This window comes from Uloborus diversus, chromosome 1 (assembly GCF_026930045.1).
Source record: "Uloborus diversus isolate 005 chromosome 1, Udiv.v.3.1, whole genome shotgun sequence".
Classification (NCBI taxonomy): domain Eukaryota; kingdom Metazoa; phylum Arthropoda; class Arachnida; order Araneae; family Uloboridae; genus Uloborus; species Uloborus diversus.
This window is the reverse complement of record NC_072731.1, coordinates 64,714,097-64,737,905: the sequence shown is the minus strand read 5'-3', so window position 1 is coordinate 64,737,905 and position 23,809 is coordinate 64,714,097. Positions and strand designations below refer to the sequence as shown.

General features: G+C 35.0%; 2 protein-coding genes across 2 annotated transcripts in view; one reads left to right on the top strand and one right to left on the bottom strand.

Annotated features, from left to right (window-relative positions):
- The first annotated feature begins 6,967 nt into the window (after positions 1–6,967).
- LOC129223211 (uncharacterized) lies at positions 6,968–7,573 on the top strand. The gene has a single exon (XM_054857812.1). It carries the CDS (start codon positions 6,968–6,970, stop codon positions 7,571–7,573), a length of 606 nt encoding a protein of 201 aa, XP_054713787.1.
- A 5,677-nt stretch (positions 7,574–13,250) lies between these two features.
- Positions 13,251–23,809, bottom strand: part of LOC129234621 (protein ABHD11-like) — a 47,396-nt gene continuing 36,837 nt past the window's right edge. The window contains exons 6-7 of the mRNA XM_054868654.1: positions 21,864–22,066; positions 13,251–16,463 (exon numbers count right to left, since the gene is read on the bottom strand). Of these exons, the coding sequence (XP_054724629.1) occupies positions 16,325–16,463; positions 21,864–22,066 (342 nt within the window). The 3' untranslated portion in view covers positions 13,251–16,324. The remainder of the gene's footprint in view (positions 16,464–21,863; positions 22,067–23,809) is intronic.

Sequence of the window (23,809 nt, the reverse complement as noted above, 5' to 3'; positions counted from 1 at the left end):
AAATATTTTTGCACAAACTCCACCGACTAATCACGTGAACATTAAAGCAGTGGCGTAGCCATGGGGGGGGGATAGGGGGGTCAGAACCCTCCCCATGAGCCCCAAAAAATCATTTTTCAGTCGAACCTGAAGATTCGTTTATAATGTCAATTGTTGTTTAATTGATATATATATATATATATATATATATATATATATATATATATATATATATATATATATATATATATATATATATATATATATATATATATATATATATATATATATATATATATATATATATATATACTTTAACCTACAGAAAAAATTAACCCCCCCAAGGATTTTTTCTCGCTACGCCACTGCGATTAAAGTGCATGCATTACAGCATAAAATAACTGACTAATGTGTCTGAAGTATGTCCATCATTCATACGAACGACAAACAACGATTAGGAAAAAAATCAAAAAATCTTTGCGCCAAAATCTTTAATTCTGAGGTTTTTTTTAGGGTGAAAAAAGTTATCAGGAAATATGGTACTCTTATGCAAAGGGCGTACCTATGGGTTTTAGCACCCCTGGCGAACTTCAGGGGAATGGCACCTCTCCCACACTTCTTCCGCACCGGTTCATTAAAAATTCAACTAAATTAATAACATTAACGATAGATTATTTTTAACATATTTTTTTGTTCTTGACCCAAGGATAGGGTGCATTTTTCATCTCTATTTATTACAATGCATTTTTTTTTTTCAAAAGGGCATGAATTTTGATTTTGATTTTTTCTTGTTTTGAAAACGTCTGAAAATAGTAAGAGTAAATAAAAATAGTTTACACATTTACTAAGAGCAAGAAAAATGATTCTAAAAGAAAATGTAAAGTAAAGGTTAAAACATTTATACAGGGTGTTCCGTTTTAACCTACAAGACCTTTATTTTCGCAACCGTTAGTCCTTAGATGTATACTTTCAATTGCAAAAATGTTCAAAATCAGAAGCAGAGTTAAGGTGTTGAAAGTTTGAAGCAAAGGTAAAAAGGAGTTAAAAATACGAAATTTTATTTTTTATACGGGCCCTAGGTCCCCTAAGTAATATTTAGAGAAATAACTTCTATTGAAAACTATTACTAACACAAAAAACTTGACATTTGTGCGACCAAAATTCAAGGAGGTATTCCAGTTTAAAGTTTTAAGGACTATACAGGAGATGAGATTGGAACTTATCGCTCTTTCAGAAAAATTACAGGTCATAGTAAGAAAAGCAAGGTATTTATATTTTTCATTCCTGTTCAAAAATGAATGCAAATGTTATGCCGTGTTACGCAAAAACACTCTACAAAACGTCGAATAATTTGAAAAATCACACTCCATGCACACATTTAATTTCAAAAACTTGTTAACCACTGTATTTCCCCCCAAAAGGTGTTATTGACGGCGAATGAAAAGTAGTGTAAGTCACAACACGCTGCGTTTCATATATCGGTGAATATTAGTCGTACTAATTTCAAATTTTTTGTGTTGGAATTATTTTTTAATGGGGGTTATTTCTCTAAATATATGGTTAGGGGACCTGGGGCACGTATAAAAAGTTAAATTTTACAGTTTCAGACACATTTTTATTTTTGCTTCAAGCTTTCAACATCTTAACTCTGCGTCTGATTTCGAACATTTCTGCAATTGGAAGGACTAACGGCTGTGAAAATAAAGGTCTTGCAGGTTGAAACGGAACACCCTGTATATACAAATATTCTATTATGATTGGAACATTAAAGAAAGTATAAAAAGTTAAACTTTACTCCGGGGGCCTTATTTTAGGTAGAGTCGTCGCTAGGGCAAAACTGGGGTGTGTGTGTGCGCAAGGGGAGGGGGAGAGCTCGACGAATTCTTATTTTTTTTAAATGCATATATAATTAGGAGAGACGGAGAGTGGATTCAGTTTCTGGGTTTCGGAGGTAGATGTGAATCATTACTAGATCTAGATCAAAGTATTAACAATATAAACCTAATCGTGATTAAAACATTTACTCAGAAATAGGGGTCCATGGGTTTTCTTTGGAATGTTTTCGAAATTGTAGTTTAAAAAACGCAGTTTTAAACGATCTTTAGTAATGTTAGGTGCTGGGGAAGGAGAGGTTTGGGTGCCCTCCCCCGGTAAATTTTTGTAATTGAAACTCGAAAAACGCAGTTGGGGATTGCCGTATCAATTTGTTGCAAGAGGGGACTACGCGGATTTTCCCCGGAAAATTTTCAAACTACAGTCAGAGAAATGCAGTTCTAGGATATATTCAGGATCCCGGTGATGTTAGCGGAAGCAGAGATTCGAGACCCTCTTCGGAAACTTATTGAAATTGAAACTCCAAAAACGTTATTTCTGCTAATTTTTAATAATGTTAGAGGAGGAGTTTTTGTAGGCTCTCCTTCAGAAAATTTTCGAAATCGAAGCTAAAATTTAAGTTAATCTTTTATGTTGTTCGTGGGGGGGGGGGGGGCTATCCTCGGAATAGATTTGAAGTTGTCACTTGAAAAACTCAGTTTTAGACAATCTGTTTTAATGTTTGCAGGGAAATATATTTATCCTTTTTGAAAAATGTTTCAAAATATTTATTTTTCCATCGAGAGTAAAAAACGCCGCTCCCTTCCCAAAACAGAGGAATCATTTGGGCAGACAGCTGTCCCACACCCTTTTTAGATATGCAACTGCTGTGTAGATGTATGAAGTTAACCCAAAGCTTCATACATGCAGACTTCTTCCTTTTCGTTTTTTCCCTCTCTTAGGTTTTTTCTTACTAGTTTTTCGATGAAAAGGTTGATAAAATAGTTTACTTTAAAATCATAATTTTTGTTTGGAATAATCTTGAAAAATTTCCGCCCCTCTTGCTGTTGCGCCCCTGACGAGAGCCACTTCTGCCAATCCCTTGGTACACCACTGGACTCTTAAGTAAAACTAGGTTTAGATACAGTAAACTCAGAGCAGTAAATATTTCATTATGATATTCAACAAAATCAAACATGTTTCAACGCCTTTACTCAATACACCTTAGCTAGTCATAGTCATACTTTTATTTCTGAGTTACACTCAAGAACATTGAAAATAGCGGTCCAAGAAGGAAGCATTGGATTGAAGCTACATTTCATATACATAATAATATAGGTGATAGATACACTTGATCCGAAAGTCCATGCAATTAAACAGATACAGGCTAAGAAATGAGATAAATACAGCGCTACTTCAATAGAGCGTTGGACCCTCTTTTGCTGCAATACATGCCGCAACATGAACCGGAATTGAGCTAATTAAAGATCTGATATTGTCCTGAGGCAGATGGACCGCCAAATTTTTGAACAGCCACTTCTAAATCTTGCACAGAGAAGCACGGCGGAATCAGGCGTTTTAGCTGATCCCATACATGCTCTATACGGGGACAAGTCGGAGGAGCAGCTGGGCCACGGAAGAGTCTCAAAAGGACGTAAGAAGTCGAGCAACTCTAGCTGTATGCGGGCGAGCATTATCTTGCTGGATAATTGCTAATGGGAGACAATTCAGGAACGGTCCTATATGCAGTTGCAGAATGTCCAGAATGTTGCAGGGCCAGCGTTATGTCATTAACATAACGCTGGCCCGTGTAAGGTTCCACGTACTACAGCTAGAGTGGACCGGCTTTCATAGCCTATGCCCCCCCCCCCTGAACCATTATTCTCGCTGTTCGGACAGTGTGTCGTGCGATAGAATGGGTTTGAATGGTACATTTCTCCAGGGCGCCTCCACAGCCGTACGCGGTTATCATCTGATCCTAAACAAACCGGCCGGGATTCATCACTGAACACCACCTTTTGCCAGTCAGTGACTACCCACATCGCTCTGACTTGCATCATTGGTAGACGGTGTTACCTATGTTTTGGTGCTAAAAGAAATACATGAAAAGGCGCTTGGACTGCGGATTCACTGCCGCAAAACGTATGGAAATTGTTCGTGGAACAACTGCTGCCTCCACGTCTGCTTGTATGGTGGAACGAGTCACTGTAGGATCCACGATCGCTTGCCACACGATCCTTAGATCCTCTCCTCGTCAACTTCCTGGTCGCTCCAAATCCGGTTTCTTGCAGTTGGGTACCATCTCGTATCCACTGCCTACAACAGTTTCTAACGGAACACTCCGAACAATCCACTTGGACAGCAACACTTCTCGTCGACCAGCCTGCAATTTTCATGCGATGATCAAATCTCTGTCAAACTCGCTTAACTGTGAGAAACATTTTCTAACTCACCGACCTGGCACCTTTCACTCATTAAGGCTCTCCAACAATCGGGATGTAATCGTAACATTAATAAATCTTAAATTATGCACTGGTTTATATAGCACCTTTTTCCCGATTGCACCGATACTGTAGGGTAAACGATCATGCGCATTAACTCCAAATTTGGATCATTTGCACATCAGATGTCACTCTTCTTATATATGCAAAATTTCGCGGTTGTACCTTTATTCTTTCTTGGGGCGCTATTTTCAATGTTCTTGTATATATATATATATATATATATATATATAAAGTTGACTGTGTTTCTTTGTTTCTTTGTTTGTACCTGATGGCCAGAAGACCCCATAGTACCTACAGCTCTGAAACTTGGCACAAAATTCGAACGTACCCCGGGCCCGTGCACCTCGGAACCGAAGTTCTAAATTTCGAATTAGTTTTTCTAATTAACTAATTGAGCTAAATTTCGGCTAAATAGGGGTAAAAAATCCCCCCCCTCCAAAAAAAAACATTATATATCGTTGGAAAGGGTTTTCCTTCCCAAACAAGATGATGTTTGTTCCATTTTTCTCAATAAGTTAGAATAGGAAATATAAGCGATTCTAATTGAGCCAATTTTCAAGGCTTCTCTTTCGAGAAATCGCTATAACACTAGGTCCACTTTCCTGACAATTTTCAACTATAACACTAAGTCCATTTTCTAGAAAAATTTTCAATTACTTTCCTTTTAAACATTTTGGAGGAAGTTGCTTATGAGTATTTTACCGTTATTACTTTATTTTAAATTCATTGTGCGTATGTTAATTGATTTTCTATTTAATTAGAAAGTCGCTTGGCAAATTTGGCGATGAATTATGGAGATTTTTACACTTGAAAGCTACTTCAAATGTAATTTTGATGTAATTTGTTTTTCTTTAATTCAACGGATTTTCTTTACATTTTTAGCACAGGCATCGCTGTGCGGGTACTGCTAGTATATATATATATATATATATATATATATATATATATATATATATATATATATATATATATATATATATATATATATATATATATATATATATATATATATATAGTGCGTAGGGATTGCAATACCGGACCAAATATTCAATACCGGTATTAATACCGGTATATGAAATTTCTCAAAAAATTCTTGAAATCATATCGTTTCGTTACCACATTTCATCATTTTTTTTTAAAACAAAAATACGTATTGGGAACAAATATAAAATGAAAGAACAAATGCCAGAATAAAAAATCAATAATATAAAAAAACATAATGCATTTATTGAATTGTCTCTAAGTCTGGAACTCATTTAGTGCTCAACTTTCCTACAGTTAAAAATACCCTTTCTGAATTCACGCAGGTCGGTGGTACTGTTAACAATGCGCGATACATTTTTTTTAAAATTGTCTAGAAGTCCTTCATCTGCAATTAATTCGATCTGTTGCGAGCTATTTTTGGAAAAATCCTTTTGTGTGTGTATATTTCTTGTATTGTGTGTTTTTAAATATTTATAGCTATACTCGATTGCAAGCTTTCTTGGCTATGGAGAAATGAGCTGCGGCCAAGTGAAGGAAATAGTTCCTTGCGCTTTGCCAGATAATCGGGGGAAATTACGCACTTTGCTTTAGAAATCGGATTAGTTAGTTAAACCGACGCAAAAGGGACATTTTTTTGTCATAATTTCTGTGAATCGTTAAATATTTTCAATTTTAAAAGCGGTGCAGCGCGGATCCATACATTCATTTGCAACTGAACGAACCAGCCAAGCAGAGCTCACAAACAGTTGGCGATCTCCGGATATTCTGCGTTTGGCGCGATTTTGCTCAAGTGCTCCACTCTCGTTCGCTCGTCATCCGCTGTAGTTCACTATTTTCGCTCGTTTTATTTTCTTACTTGCTCGTTTTTCTATTTTTGTATCATTGATAATGGAATCTACGACGCCAAAATTGAGCTATGTGTTTCAGCCACACAAGCAAGGCAGCGCTTTGAAGAGCTCTGCAAAGACTATAGTTATGAATGTGTTTCATAAATTGCAAGTAAGGAATCCCATCGATTCTGTCACTGAAATTTTGGACAAAACTTCGGACTTGACAGGTGTTTCAACCCGCAGCATCTTACGAATGCAAAATGAATTTAAGATCCAAGGCTCTTTTTCCACACCTGGGAGAAAAAGGCCCGCAAGAAAAGGCAAAGCAACGCGAATGCAAAAGTTCGACGACTTCGTCCTGTCTGCCATTCGAAGGAAAGTGCATTTGTTTTTTAAAAGAAACGAAATACCAACGGTGGCGAAAGTCATGAAGACTATTAACGAGGACGCTGACCTACCAAATTTGACAATCGCCACAACAAGAAGATTGATGCAAGATTTAGGGTTTGTGTACAAGAAGAGATCAAGGAATTCTATGCTGATAGAGAGGGAAGACATCCAAGTCTGGAGACGAAAATATTTGAGGCAAATTCGCCACTACCGAAATGAAGGAAGGACTGTGTACTATACAGATGAAACCTGGGTGAATTTTGGCCACACAAAGCAAACAGTGTGGCAGGACACTTTCATCAAGAGGCCGAAAGAAGCATTTATGTCTGGCCTCTCAACGGGATTAAAGCTCCTACAGGAAAAGGATCCAGGTTAATAATTACTCATGCTGGAAGTGAGAAAGGCTTTGTGAAAGGAGCTGCTGATGTATTCAAGGCAAAAAAAAGCAAAGGAGATTATCATGAAGAAATGAATGGAGATTACTATGAACAATGGTTTAAAAATAAATTGCTGCCAAACCTTGACCCCAACAGTATTATAGTTATCGACAACGCTTCATACCACAGTGTTTTTGTGGAAAACATTCCCAACACTTCCACCAAAAAAGATGACATTCGACGATGGCTGACATCAAAAAATATTGCTTGGAACTCGGATATGCTGAAAGCTGAACTTTTGAATCTTGTACAAAATGTCCGCAGCAAGTATGAGGAGTACCGGGTTGATAGGATAGCGACTCTTCATGGTCATACTGTTTTGCGACTTCCCCCTTATCACTGTGAGCTGAATCCCATTGAAAACATATGGAGTGTTGTCAAAGGGAAGGTGGCAGCAGAAAACAGAACATTTAAAGAAAACGAAGTGGAAGAGCTGACAAAAAAAGCTATTGATAATGTCTCAGATGAAACGTGGAAGAACTGCGTTGGCCACATTATTAAAGAAGAACAACTAATGTGGGAACTTGATGGAATGTGCGATACTGCTGTTGATAACTTGATAATTCATTTTGATCCCGATTCGACCGACACTGCTTCTGAAGGAATGCTTAGTACAGAAGAAGTCATGTCATCCTAAAAATTAAGGCTTCTTTAATTGCGGGTGGTATTTTGTCGAGTTTTTTGTAAAAGGTCTAGAACAGCAAAGATATTGGACAAAATGAAAATCCAGATCTATGTTAATGAGTAAAATTATGGCTATGATGCAATAGAACTATTACATAATTCAATTCAATTAAAACTTTATTGCAATATCAAATATTTTATAATGTTTCGTAAAATATTTTAAAATTGATCAACTAATAGAAATAAAACGATTGTATATGAATCATAATCTTTTACATTCCCAAAGGAAATGCAAATAACGCTTTGGTTGGACTAGAACATTTTCTTTATCAACATCGACTAGTTAATTCATCCTATATGACTTTTGATTCTAGATTCAAAAAACTTCAGACATTTTTTCTTGTTTTAGTTGTTTACGTGCATTATCGAAGATGAAATTACCATGTGACAGAGACTAATATTTTAAAATTTACAGCAAATACACATGTTTTATTAATTGTTATTTAATGTATTTTAATTTGATTTCAATTGTCAATCTCCGAATAAACATCTCGTCGTAAAAAAAGCTCTATTTTCACTTCAAGTATTTCACACACAATTGTATGTAATGAGCAATTTAAATGTGCTATTTTGTTTTATAAATTGTTCCTTAAATGAAAAGAATCAACATATTCATTTATAGAGATGCACCGAATATTCATGCTGCGTTTTTGGTGGATAAAACGTATATTGGGTTCTATCGAATACTTCAATATTCAGCAACTAATAGTAAACAAATTCAAATGTTTGATAATTAGAAATCAAACTTTTTTTGTCATATATTGAATGAAAGTTACAATATAGTATAATTCAAAATTAATTGAAACTGTTACTTAACAATTTTATCATATTATAATAATTTTAATGAGAGAAAGAAAAAAACTCTCTTGTTAAATTTAAATTGTGTTGCTTTTCAATGTTTTCTTAATTCTTAATCATTATTTATTATCATGTTATTAAAATTTAATAACCCTTTGCACTTATAGAGAAATCAAAAATATCTGGCAATGTTGAACTTTCTTAATTTTAATGATGATCATACAATTTATCAGTTACCAAAGAGAATAACATACCACAAAATCAGTTGAAAAAATTGTAATTTGTAATGATAATTTAAACAACTTTGGTTTCTATTTGTATGTAAGATAAATGCATGATTCCTTATTTATGACATAACAGGTTGCCATGATTATGAGTTCTCAAATCATATACAGTGTTTATATGGATCATGTTTGTTCTAAACTGTAAAGCAGCTAATTCAACAAAGCTGGCTTTTGTTCGGATTTATTTTAAACTTTATATATATAGATTACCAATTACACTTAATGTGGATAAATTTGCGATGTAAAATGGAAATGCGTTTACATCCCCCCCCCCCCCAAAAAAAAAAACATTGGCATAAAATTGATATTTTGTCTGGGGCAGTTTTTTCCAGCGCGGAAACAACTGACATGAAAAATAACATATTATAATTAGGCAAGACATTAAAAAAAATTAAAAAATTGATTTGAATTTTGACATCTTGAATTCAAATTATGTTTTTCGCAATCACGAGTGTGTGTTTGTGTCTGTGTGCAGGCATGTGTGTGTGTGTGAAGGTATGTGTGTGTGTGAAGGTAAGTGTGTGTGCAGGCCTTTGTAAGTGTGTGTGTGTGTGCGCGTGTATGCATGCGTGCGTGCGTGCGTGTGTGAGGGATATGGACGCAACCTAGAGACGGTGCTCGCTAGAGGGGCAGCATGGGAGAGGCAGGTCGAAGGTGGTGCTGCAGAGGGTGATGGCGGGGGGAAAATCATCTAACATAATTCAACAGTCAAGTGAAAGCAATAAGCAATCGTGATTGCTCAAAAAAATGAAATAGCAGAAAATAAACCTAAAAAATACAGTATAATAAAAAGCAGAAAAATTTCGCATTAAAAATATAACACTGTTATAAAATCAAATGTCAGAACAAATGTGATTTTTATTAGCGGCTGGTGCTGCAGAAAAGAAAATATTACAGCGTTAAATCCAGGGCTGTGGAGTCGGAGTTGGACTGATTTTGGGGTAAAGGAGTCGGAGTCGTTAAAAAACATGCCGACTCCGACTCCAGGATTTTTTTTCTTTCATTTTCACTGACTCTCCTTACATTTTTTGAAAACTGACCACTAATTGGTTCGATTACATGTATAAAAAGCTACAAATGAGAAAATAACTGCCGTTATGGCAATCAGCTAGCATGAGCGCTTACCGAACATTCTGTAGCCGTCCCCTAGTTTGCTTGCTTTTTAACTTAACTAATAGCAACTGTCATCAAACGGTTTTGTTGCCTAGCATTCCCAAGTAATCACTTTCAAATAAAAATAGAAGTATAGTGTTTTGTTCGATCTCAGTTATAAAATAGTAAAAGGAATGTAACAATTTAGTAAGCGGAGACCCGTATCTCGGGTTTAAACTTTTGAGGGTGTTCGGCAAATTCAAATAAGTTCTGGCGCGAAAGCACGAATCCAAAAGATCCGATGAAACAATCTAATGTTTTTTAAAAATTATTATTAAGAATATTTCTATAAGCTTAGTTCTCACTAAAAAGTATGGAACAAAATAAGTGTAAATGATTTTTTGGTTACAACACTCAATAATTACAGTTACTAATCTTAAAATATTCATATTAAGGGTAACTCTAAAGCAGCCAATAAAATTTAAATTAAAAATTTAGCGAAGAAGAAATATAGGTATAGCAAAAGCTATTCGTACAAATTTATATACTGCCGTATCTTGGGTAAAATTTGCTCCTGACGTATATGTGCCCTATTTTCGTTGAAATTTTATTGATGAAATATAATTAAAAATATATTCGGGAAAATTTTCGGAATTAAAGTATTTATATTTTTTATAAACTCTGAAATCAAATTCGGGTGACACCTACCAGATAGGTGTTACCCGGGACAAACGACCCCCTCTCAAGAACTTAGACTTAGAAAAAAAGCGCTTTTTTTTCTCTCAAGTTACAGCTTTCAAAAATTGAAAGCATACGATTTGATCAATATATATTTGTCAAACATTAAAAAGGGGCAAATTACAAGTAATCCTTTTCAATTTAGAAAAATAGGAGTCGGCCATTTTCCTTCCGACTCCGCAGCCCTGGTTAATCCCATAAATAGGCAGAGCTGCATACACATGTTTCGAGTTTATAGGCGTGCGCACGGGGGTCACCAAGGGTACCGTGGTACCCCCATTAGCTCGTAAAAACAAAAGTTAATACAAAAATGGCTGAAATTTTAGATTTTTGGTTTCATTACCTTCTTACCTCCTACGCTTTTAAAATGATTTTTTCTCACAATACTTAAAAATTTTCCTTAAGCAAGCAAGCATGGGAGCCTTTCCCATTGTAATTTCAACCTCCCTGTACAGTGGTACCCCCATTTTTGAAGTCCTGCGCACGCCTGGGTTCAAGTTTACAAAGAACCTCTCATTGAATGCACCAAAACAATTACATCTGTGAAATTTATTGAAAGCCTATTGGTACGTATTTTACTTTTATATTTAAAGGTGCGTTGGATAACGTAATACAGTTGATTAAGATCATTCTTGATAAAGTGGCCAAAACTAAGTTCAAAAGGAAATTGGAAACCCAAAATTGCTGTGTCAATTTAAAGTTGGCTAAGAAGGGAGAACTAGTATCACTTCATCCTCAGTAATAACTCCAAAATCATCTGCAACAAGTCAATAAAAATCGACACAATTTCTTTTAGTTCTTGCGAATTCAGCAGTATTTTTTTTAATTTGTAACATCAACTTTCAACAGTAATTTATGGTTTTCTTTATGTAAGTTTCACAAAGACAAAATCACCAGTTTTAGTACTTCTGTAGCTGAACTACCAATTCATACTAGATCGTCATAGTTGTTGTGTATTTCACTAATATAAATATTTCATCAGAGTTGCTATTGATTATAAATTCCTCACTATTAGGATTGGACCCACTTCCTATATAGTAAAAATGTACGGGGTAAGTGAAACCCCTCTTCTTAAACACTTATTAACAATAAAAATTCTTGCTGCAATATGCACTTTAAGTTAAACTATACACAAAAGTTTAATTATTATTAAAAAAAAAATAAAAACTAACCTGGAAACACTTCTTTGAAAAATTCTTGCTGCAATATGCACTTTAAGATAAACTATACACAAAAGTTTAATTATTATAAAAAAATAATAAAAACTAACCTAGAAACACTTTTTTGAAAAATGTTGCTTAAACTCGCAAAAAAAAAAAAAAAAAAAAGAAAAAAAAATCAGATTTTTTTTTTTGGACAAAGTTCTATGACCTAGAAAAAAATTCCGAGAAACCCAAAATATATGCAAGACCAATCACTGTAATGAAATATCATATGATCAGTGTAAAAAAGTATAAAAGCTATATCCATATTTCAGTTTTAAAGGGGTGACCCACTTTCCCCAAACAACCCCAAAAGTAATTTTTAAAAAAGTTTCTTGAATATTTTAATTGCATTGCATTGCTTGAATATTTATCATTTCAAGGGCATTTTAAAGGAATTTCGAGGTTATCAAAAACTTACCAGTGGGAATCATAAATATATTGTGTTTTTTTACCCATCCCCCTTCTGCTTTTCTTTGTTTCAAAGTCCTTTTTATATATCAATACAAAAAATACTTTCCTGCAGTTGAGGCTAACCTAACCTGGCAGTGTCTAATGCTGTGATTAGGATCTGCGTAGAATTTATATTGCTGCCAAGTTAGGTTTGCCCTAACTATAGTGATGTATTAATGAACAGTTATCAAGTCATAGAAACTTTGGTTGAATATATTGAATGATATTTTTACATTAGAACTGAATAAAAATAAAAATCAATAATTTTCGATTTTGAAGATTCCCCAGTAAATTTTTCTGGCTGCGCTACTGACCCACGAGACCGAGTGGATGCCCCCCCCCCCTCCTTGAAAAAAAAAAAAGAAAGAAAAAGTAATCATTATTCATTCTCTGTAGTGTAAAATACTTGATCACATAATAAATTTATGTAGAAAGTTTATGAAGTACATTTTGCAAGTTTTTCTCATAGCGTAAGAACATTAATCACATTGCTTACCTAGGTTTCTTTTTTTCAGTAAATTTTAATGCATTACGATTGTTTTTGAGAAAATTTGTCAGGCTTTTTTTGAAATAAAAAAAAAGTAATAATTTCTACCAGTAACGACTTTTATATTTCTGAGAAGAGGAAACAATTTTTAGAACAAAATACTTGAATTAAATACCGTTTTTTATAAAGTGGTGGGGGGGGAGCATTTTTTATTCAATAAAATGAAAATCAATTTCTATTCTGTCATACCGCTCATTGGTTTCTCGACTGAAAGTAGATCCTGCTTAATAAGTCCCCCCCCCCCTCTTCTGCCGAGCGTACCAAACATTTTAATTTCTCATTTTTATCCCGTAAAACTGCGATTCCTACGGGCTCGACTCTAACATAAAAATCAGTTCCGTGTGAAGTATGCCAAAGCGGATTAATTCGCCAAGCAGGCAACTGCGAGTGCGGTGTCTTATCGGAGATCCTCCTTACAAACCTACAGGCGGTCTTTTCACTCAGCGTTTTTCCTCCGCGCGTAATGACGTCACTGACAAGTTAACTTGCAAGCTAGTATAGTTGTAATTTCTTTTCGAAAGACGATACTTTTTCATTATTAACATCATTTTCTCTTAAGCAGGAGAGATTTGATTTTTTATTATCAGCACTTTGGTTTGAAATTTACGATGAACTTGACCAAATTTGATCATATTAGTTTCATACATTCGTTTTTGCGTTCGTTTTAAAATTCTTTACAATTATAATGATGTAAATATCTGAAAATGAGCTTCAAATGATTATGCTTAACCTCTATGCAAATTTTCAAAGCACTATATAATTTCTAAATATTATCTCGCCACGTATAAAGTGAGACATGACAATAAAACAATACTGGGACAACAAATTGCCATTAGTTTTACTAACACAAGAACATATTTCTTGCCAATATTCAGTACAGTTAAGACAAATATTTAAAGAAAATATCATGAAGTATAACTGCAATTGATAGTTGGAATAAATTATTCACAGAACAAATACATTCGAAATTACACTCGAAATTAACTATCCCGAAGGGGAAAGTGAGTGATCAGGGAAATAGAAAAAATAAAACATGGTGGTACAAAAACGCACAAAAATGCGATTAATCTATCTAGAAATGAAAGTATCATTTTGCAATCTTTCCACTACTTGATGATATTCCATCAGCTCGTGCTTTTGGAGGCAATGGCCGTAGCTGGGTTTCTATGTTGAATCTGCCCTTGCGGTTTTTTCGACTTGCACACGGGGAATTATTTTGGTGTCGAATAAAAAGAATTTAGCCAAGTTTTCAGCTCTTTGTCTCAAACAACCTTTGAGTTTTTCAAAAAAAACCCCTGATTTTTCGATTTTATTTTTTATAGTAAAATTCAAAATTAACGAATGCTAGTTTTTTTCCTTATTCTTAGGAATAAAATACATGAAAAATTTTTATGGTCATTATTTTTAAACGAAAAGCCAATTTTTGGTGACGGAAATAAAATTTAAATATTTTTTTTTCAATGCTTTTCTGAAAAGTGTCACTCACCGAATTTTGTCAGAAAATGTCTTTTATACTCTTCTATACTCAGGATGTTTTTCAAATTTTTCGAAGTGGTGGAACAATAGAAAAAAAATTAAAATGTGCTTTTTTTCTTCATAATTTTGCGTTTTAACAAATGTAAATATTTTTTATTGCTAAAAAATTCATTTGAACTAAGTCAGCAAAGAATCGTCTGCTAAGTAAAAAATAATTTTTTTTTCGAAAATACTAACTTATCAGAAGAAAAAACATAAAAAAACCATAAAAAAAAACAAAGACCAAACCTAAGAATCCATGAAGTTATTAGGAATTTTAAAAAATGATTAAACAGTTTTTAAATAAATATTATTGAATGCTAAATTGTATATAAAGACGAATACATAATTTGAACATGCTATTGAGAATCCTTTTTCAGTCTTGATCCGAATAGGACAAAAACTTCGAATATTAAAGCCCCTTTATTATAATTTAGACACCGTTTGTCGTAATTACTTTAAATAACTGACAGTTGATATAATTTTCAACAATTTATGATGATTTTTTAAGATAGATTAATCTACGACAGGTGTCTTCATTCACAACGACATTGACTTTTTCATCAATGAAGAGACGACTCAATATTTCGGCAGGCTTAACTATTTTTGCCAAATATCGAGCATCGAGATTTAACATAGAAACCCGGCTACGGCCTTTTTAACCTCCGGATGGACCGATTTTGAAGAAAAAAAATTTGTTCGAAAGGAAAGTTGATCGAGAATGTTCTTATCTAGGTTGCATCTTCGGATGACATTAATTAACAAAGATATTAATTAAAAAACCTCTAAAAGATTTTTCGTGATTTTTGCAGTGAAAACATAGTTACAAATTTTAAAATTTAATACCAAAATAAAGAGAATTTGTTTCCGCGTCTGTTTGGAACTTTCATGTTTCATAGAATTCGAATTATAACGTTTTTTAAGCAGATTTTAATAACGGCTAAGCCTTTATTCACGCGATTGATAACCGAATTCATTGTTTACCATAGAGTAAAGAAATTACATAGAGAGGCCCAGCTATACTAAGAAATTGAAGCCGGAAGTTGCACCGCTGTATCCCAAGATCCTTAGCTTCTTGAGATACATCTTGTGATTCAAAACAGTCCATTACTGAATCTCAGTTGGTTGATAATTTAAACTTAGATATCGTCGTAAATTTATGAAGCACGTTTTTGAAATTGCATTAAAACATGAATTAAAATGCAAACCAATCCGCCAGCTACTTTATACGGTCCCTTTGCGAGATTGGTAAAAACTATTCTCGCGAAGCAATCATGTTATCATAACCCCGCTCATCATTGCACAGCTGTATCCCATAATTCCGGCTTCAATTTCGTCTCCTTTTTACCATAGACGGGGCCTCTCTATGTATATTTTTTACTCTATGTTGTTTGCCGACAAGCAAATAATGATTTAATTTTTTTTATCTGTTGCCAGTTTCTATTTATTTAATTAATATTATTTAATTTTCTAAATTATTTTCAATTTTCTCTCTTGGTTCTACAGTTGCGACTCAGTCGGGGTTTTTTAAAATTTTTAATTTTATCGTTGCTTGTTACATCAATAGATTGATATTATAGTTCTGTATCGCTTAAAAAGAAATGTACACTTAAAGTATAAGTAGATTTTTGATAAGTTAAATTGAAAATTCTTTAATTTAAACTATTTATTATTTTCAGCTAATGCAGAAAATACCGGTATTTTACCTCAGTAAATACCGGTATTACGAAATCGCAAAATTTCTCGAAATACCGGTATTCGGTAAACCGGTATACCGGTATTGCAATCCCTAGTAGTGCGCCAAAAAAGTTTTACATTTTATGCCCAATGATCGCCCATGCAAAGTTTTCTTGGCTCACACATGTAATTCAGCTACGTGAATAACCCTGATAACAAGGAGTGTCCAAGACAGTATTTTTTTTAATTGACCCTGATGTTCGTCCATGTGATAAGTTTGCTATAAATCAGGAGAATAAGACATTATAACTAGAAAAGACATGACAGTACAACAGAAATGTGTTGCTCCACATCCTCGTTAATCAACAAATTACAAGACAAAAATAGTTTTTTAAATATTAATTGTTTTTATTCAGAAAGTTCAAAACTTCATTTTCAAATTGAGGGTAAAATCCATGAATAATATGTCCAGCTCCTTCAACTCCAATAAGTTCTGCGTTCGGGAACAATGCACGTATGTTGGCCTCGTCTTCATTCCTGCAAAATAGTTAGTCTTTAATCTGTGCTTTAGTTCATAATGTAAAAAATTAGATATTGATTAAAATTAATAAAAAAAAAAAAAAAAACAGGCTAAACAATATTTGAAGAAACATTGTTTTCTATAGTAATCCGAACGAATAGCAGCGGCCCTGTCAGGACCTCCCAAGGGCGGATCCAGATAATATTTAAGGAAGGGATAGTTGACTTCCAGATACTAACACTTGTATAAAACCCCAAACCTCCGCCTCGTAACATCATGGAAGGTCTGTTCAAGTTAAGTTTATTTTTCTTTAGAACTTCAATTTGTTAAAAAATCTGGAGTAGCGTACCGAAACTCATTTTTTACCTTGACATCATTAAAGATGTGCTGTAATGTATTTTTTTTTTTTTGGGACTTCACTTAAAATACTTTTCAGGGGAGAGCCACCGAACCCCTCTAATATCATGTAGGATCGTCTAAAAATTGAGTTTTTAGAACTTCGAATAACTCATTTACAAAGTTGCAATCCCTATCACTAAATTGTTAAGATATGAGCATCAATTCCGTCTTTAAAGATTACAATTCTGAAAAAATTCTTTCGTAGAAGACTTTTTCGTAGCATTATTGAGGATAGTATAAAATTACGTTTTTGGAGCTTCAATTTCAAAATATGCCGTGGGAGAGTTCCAGCATCTCAGCTAGATGCCCCTTGTCGCTTTTGACCGTTGTCCGGCGCCTATAGTTGCCCCATATCTGAGAGCCTTGAACGAGGAAAGTTATTCAAATAAGTCCGAAATTGGCAAAAATTTAGAAACTGCATCGGGCGTGGGTTTTTAGCCGATGCAACAGCATCAAATTACTTCCTGAAATGTTTTCTGTAGAAGCCGCATAGCTTTTTGTTTTGCCCCTGGACCCAAACATTTAAATAGCAGCGGCCCTCTCAATATCGTCGGTGTAGACTTTCGCCTGGCGCTTATAGTTGCCCCATGTGTGATAAAACCTTTTACGAGAACAATTATACAAATAAGTCCAAAATTGGCAAACATTTTTTAACTGCATCGGGCATGGATCCATAGGCCGTGGTTGCTTGATGCCGCCAGTCAATGAGTCATCCAGTCAATGGTGCTCAAAATAGGGGTGTAGCGTGCATGGAATATGCGATAATTTTTGACTTCAGTATATTGTTAGGGATAGCTAGTAAGTAAGTACTAAAAGTTCCCGACCCTGGGGGTGAACTAAAGGTAGGAGGAAGGGGGGAAGAAAATTTTGGGTTTTTCGAGAAAAGTCGGAAACGGTGGAAAAAATGCGTTTAAAATAAAAACCCAAGTTAAATAAACTTTCTATGAAACTTGTTCTACACATATTTGTCAAATTTCCAATTATTTTCCTGGTTTATGTTATGAAAGATCGATGATTTTCCAAACAATTCTCTCTTTTTGTCACATATTTGGTCCTAGTGCCTCCCAGAATCAAGTATTCATGAAAATTGTCAACTACAAAGTTTTAGAGCTTTAAATTTCCTTCAATTTGATATGCTATTTTGTTGCAAGTCAAAAGTTACAGAATTTCAAACACGCAATTTCATGGCAAAAAATGGAACACTTGCCACACACAAATTTCAAACTGACTCGAAAGGATCTCGCACTTCCTCTTTCTTCAATGAACTCGACAATACTGATGAGAATTAAAAAAGTATTTGTGGATTACTACAGCACAAATGACGTTTAAGGGTTGAGGGGGGGGGGTCATAAAATTGTGACTCTGTGACAAGGGGGAGGGAAAGAGTAAGAAGTGTCACATCAAGCATTTTTTGATACGAATATGTTTATAAAAATTAGTTTATGAAAAGTACTTTGTGCCAATTGGGGAGGGGGTCAAAAATGTTGAGAAAAAGTGTAACATCTTTTATGGACAGCCCCTTACCAAGATTTGCAGAACTACGTATATGCAGTATGAATTAGCTCCATACCCATGGCAGTATTTAACGAAAATGAACTGGGAGAAAGTCAGCACTTCCTCATTAAGAAATTTGTTAGAAGTAATTAATGAGTAAATATACTGAAAATCCCCGACCCTGAGGGGGGAGGGGAGTTAAGGGTGGGAAGGGGGACCCAAATTTTGTGGTTTTCGATTATATCTCGGAAACGGCAGCAAAAATGTGTTCCGAATAAAAGTAAAAGTTAACTAAATTTATTGTGAAATTGTTTTCATACATATATGTCATATTTCCAGTGTTATTTTAGGTACGCGTTCTTGGAAACCAATACTTTTCGGGAAAAGAAATAATCTCCTTCTTTTTGTCGCAAAGTGTCTGTGCCAAGCAGGCGCTCAAGGGATCTTGTGCAGCAATCATGTGACGAGGACCCTGACAGTTTTATGTGCCAAAGAAATACGAAGCAATTTCCCAATCACAGCGACACACAGCTGACAAGCAATCAAAAACTATGAAGTTCTAGCATGTACTCAATTTCGTTACTCTTATTGAAATGAATATGTGACGCTATAGCAAGATCCTATTCCTATTCAGAGTCACAACTGACTACAACTGTATTTATGTCGAGGACTGCATACTAAGTGCCTTGCCTCCATTATTTTATATACCGATAGATGGCAGCACCATCACCGAATCGAACAGTTAATGAGAATTTAGAACTAGTCCAGGAGCTAATAGCTACCTAATGCTAGCACCCCCAGAGGTATCGTTTCACTTGGAGGACACATTGAGACCACGAGCATATTTAACGTCGCCCAGTCCCCTTTAATGACGACGGTGGGTCTTCGACCATCGAGGTTCGAACCCAGGACCCTCCGGCCCCGAATCCGACACTCTACCGATCGGGCTACCACGGCCCCTATAGCAAGATAATGACAATTTTAATAATAGAAATAAGGTAAATTTAGCTGACCGGCAGCACCTTTTTGTAATTATAGTTTTTATTACATCATTACTAATCAGATTTTGAAAGTGTTTACATGGAATATGGACTGACAGTAATTAGAAAATGAAAATATCATCTTTAAGTGAACATCTTGGATCTATTCTGAGAAAGAAGGGTCATGTCACCAGCAGTGGAAAAGTTGTTCTTAGAAATTGGTAATGTATTGATGCCATATCGTCGTCCCCTTCGTCCTGTATAAATATATTGATTCCGTTGTTGCAACTGCCCTTGCAAGGCAAGCTTGCGACAGAGTAGTCTAAACGATGATTTTCTACAAGTGACCTCCTAGAGTCTTGTAGAAAAGCAATCTGTCAAAATCATCTTCAAGATTCTGTCAGGAGCAACATCCAATTCCGAGAGTCTCAGCACGAGTTGGTCATTCCTCCTTTCCCAAACCCCCAATCCGATACTTCAGCATTAAGTTCCTAGCTACAGGTTAACTTAGTGGTACGGCAGAGTTAGAGATCAGTCTTGATGTTTGCAGCTACTTTGATAAATGATCTGTAACGGAACTCATTGAGGGACTTTTCTTAGACTAGAGCACCATACCATGAAAGATACATATGACCTCAGCTACCTCAATGGATTCAGGGGAAGAAGAACTGTTGATGTTGATATACAAGGGTAATAACAAAGGATAACTAAGGTGTATATACCTTAGATACATGTTGTATGATTTTAGATTTCTGGCAGAATGTTGTGATCAGTTGGGATTTAGCTATCAACAGGACAACCAGGAGTACTTCCTCTCAAATGATAGCTACCAAAGAATTTTGCCATTTGAGATAGCCATCTTCGCAATATCAATGTCAACATCACCTAAAGGTCGGAGCGTATTTGTCTCATTTTTCAACAGCTTCATCATTAGCGGATTTGTCAGCTGACTGTTATTATGAAAGTTGGGCAGAAACCTTGTTTGACCGTCGTTTCAATTTTCTAACTGACATTGATGTCCATATGGTTTATACAATCGTCTCTTTTTGCCTAACAGTTTTGTAGACTATAGATATAATCAGTAACAACATTTTCAAGTTTAATTAAATCAATGTCGTTATTAATTTCCTTAAACAATATGTATAGTGCTGACTTTCTGCACGTCCTCAGTCCACCAATTCATATTGCATATACGTAACTTTGCAAATCTTTGCCCGATTCCTTGGTAAAGGGCCGTCCATAAATAATGTCACTTTTTCAACATTTTTAGCCCCTCTATCTCCCTCCTCCCTTCCCTTTGTCACAAAATTCGTTTTTCAAGCTACTTTTCATAAACATATTCGTATTAAAAATGCTTGATGTCACACTTCTTACTTTTTCCTTCCCCCTTGTCACAGAGTCGCAATTTCACGACCCCCCCCCCGCACACACCTTAACATCATTTGTGTTGTAGTAACCCACAAATAATTCTTTATTATCCATCAGGATTGTTGAATTCATTGAAGAAAGAAGAAGTGCGCGATCCTTTCGAGTCAGTTTGAAATTTGTAAATGGCAAATGTTCTATTTTTTGCCATGAAAGTACGTGTTTGAAATTCTGTAACTTTTGATTGGTCAAACAAAATATAACAAAGTGGCATATCAAATTGAAGGAAATTTAAAGCTCTAAAACTTTGTCGTTGACAATTTTCATGAATACTGATCCTGGGAGGCACTAGGAGCAAATGTTTGACAAAAAGAAAGGATTTTTCCGAAAATTATCAATTTTTTATAACATATACCCAGAAAATTATTGGAAATTTGAGAAATATGTGTAGAAACAGTTTCATAGTAAGTTTTTTTACGCTTGAGTTTTTATTTCAAACTCTTTTTTTCCACCGTTTTCGACATTTTCTCAAGAAGCCCAAAATTTTCTTACTCCCTCCCTCCCACCTTTAGCTCAACCCCTAGGGTCGGGGACTTTTAGTATGTTTACTTAATAACTACCTCTAACAATGTTCTGAAGTCAAAAATTTTATCGCATATTCCATGCACGCTACAATGTGTTCATTGTTTGGACTAACTGGCTTTTGTGACCGTGAAGTCGTTTTTTTTTTCTTCAGAAATGATAACGTTGCTGCTGAAGAGCGATTTGGAAAGGATTTTAGTGATATCTCGTTTATTCTCATGAGTAAATTGCGCAAAATGGAAGTACATCTTACAAAATAAATAAATAAGTAAGTTGAGATAAATAAGTAAAATCCAACATTATCAGTTTTCCAATATTTTTCTTGCATAAATCTATGTGCAAGAACTCTCTAGCGCAGCCAGAAATATACTCTTACTGGATGGGTTTTTGATCAAAAATAACCTTCTGGAAGGGCTTTCTGATCAAAGCAGTCGTTTCATATGTGTATTAGAATTAGCATTTACGTTGAAAGCAATGTCTCTGGGGGAGGGAGGGGGGTTACTGCCAAAACCCTTCCTTCGCTGCGCCACTGCAAGAACTGCATACAATGCAAAGATAACAACTGCTATGAAAAAATGATTGAAATATTCCACTTACACTTTGAATTCTGAAACGGTGCCATATATAAATAGCGCAGAATTGATGAAAGTCCCAGAGCTTGGAGTCCAAAAGCTGTCGAAGTGGTTTTCAATGGCATCCAAAAAGACATCTAAATTTGCTCTCCAACGACACGTTCCGCCAACACAAGTTAAAGGTGGAGACAATCGGTTTTGGGCTTCATCAGTTTCTGTGATATTGAACTACAAAAAGCAAAAGCATGATATTTTGAAAGCTTGAGAAATTTAAAGAAATAAAAAAGACATCATCAGTACACACTTTTTAAATTTAAAATTACCAAAGATATAAAAACTGTATTAGGGTAGGGTAGCCCAAAGCGGGTAGGCCTTCGTATGCCCCCCCCCCCCCATGGTGTGTAAGCGGCGATGCATATGTATGTCGTGTTTTGCATGAACATCACCGAGTTTTAATCAGTCCCAGCGGAGCAGCAGTGAAACGGCATGGCGCGACCAGGCTTAAAAAAAAAAAAAAGATACATTTCTTTAAAAAAAAAAAAAAATGAAGTTTTGTAACTTGTGATTAGCCGAAGATCATCTTTTTTCTTTTATTGTCAACTAGCCGCCTGCGGCGACCAGCTGGTCCGCCTTTTTACGCAATTCACCTTTTTGCGCCAGGGTTGCCGCCTTCGGCGGCTGATTATACAATTTAGCGACGGTATTAATCAATGTTTTTCTCTATATATCAATATTATCATTCGCCTTTTTACGCCAACGTTGGCTTCTTCGGCGGCTCCTTAAATAAATTTTGTGTTAAACAAAGTATTTTCTAGATCTATCTCCCGTTATGTCCTTTGTAATATTTTTAAAGGGGGGGGGGAAGCACAAAAATACTTTTCATGCAAATTTTGTCGGAAACTAACAAAAAGCACTTCCACTTTTATGTGAAAGCATTGTTTTTTCAAAGTCATGGTGTGTTTGTGTGTGGGGAGGGGGGTCATTGATCCCCCGTTGAAATTCCTCTATTTCTTACTGTTCATCTACTGTATCCACCTCTATATTTGTCCATATATAGTCCCTCTTTCTCTCTATCTATCTATCTATACGATCCATGCATATCTACCTCTGATAGTAATCAACAATCCTTTTCTATGTAAAAAATTTAAAAAAAACAAACATTTTTTGCTTAATATCATCTCTCTATCTACCAAACCTAACCACCAATCCCTACAAAAATCATGCAAAATACCGCGGACTTTATTTATTTACTTAAAATTGCACGCAAAAAAAGGCTCTAAGTAAGTACCCATAAATATAGCAAAACGTTCAGAAAAAAAAAAAAAAAAAAAGAAGTTGGGAAAATAAAGATATGAAATCTTTGAACGTTGGGAAAAAAAAAAAAAATGAAGAGAAAGCAAACGATTTCAGTTAGGTCACGTGATTAGGAAGTGCGGAACTCAGCCGGCAATGCTTACAGGTCACGTCGTGTTCTGCATTTAAAAAATTGTAATAAAAAAACTTTTGCGTATTTTTAAAAACTTTTTTCTTCTGAAGGGGGCGGAATGTTTTTACTGTTACCAACTAAAATTTTGGAATTGAGGGCTCAATACTTTTTGCAGGATGGGTTTCGAAAAAACTAAACCCAGAAAAAAATGCGAAATAAAGGTTTTTTCAAAAATTTATAAAAAATACAAAAATTGCTCTATCTTCAAAATTTTTTCTTTCATCCTATTTAAAATTAAATTTCCTACACTATAGTAGCAAAAATATTTCTGTGGTGCGATTGGTTCGGGGTCTGTGAGGTAAAAAGTACTAAAAAGTGCAAAAAAACGCATAAAACATTAAATAACATTTTTTCTAATTAAAATATCAAAAATCGAAGCCCGAGGTGCACAACTTCAGCAAAAACTTCACCTGTATACCAAATTTCATCTTTCTAGGCCTTACCGTTTTCCCGGGATGCGCGCCACACACACACACAAACATCTT

Excerpts from the sequence above, each read along its gene's own strand:
- LOC129223211 (XM_054857812.1), top strand. The coding sequence starts at position 6,968 with ATGAATGGAGATTACTATGAACAATGGTTTAAAAATAAATTGCTGCCA.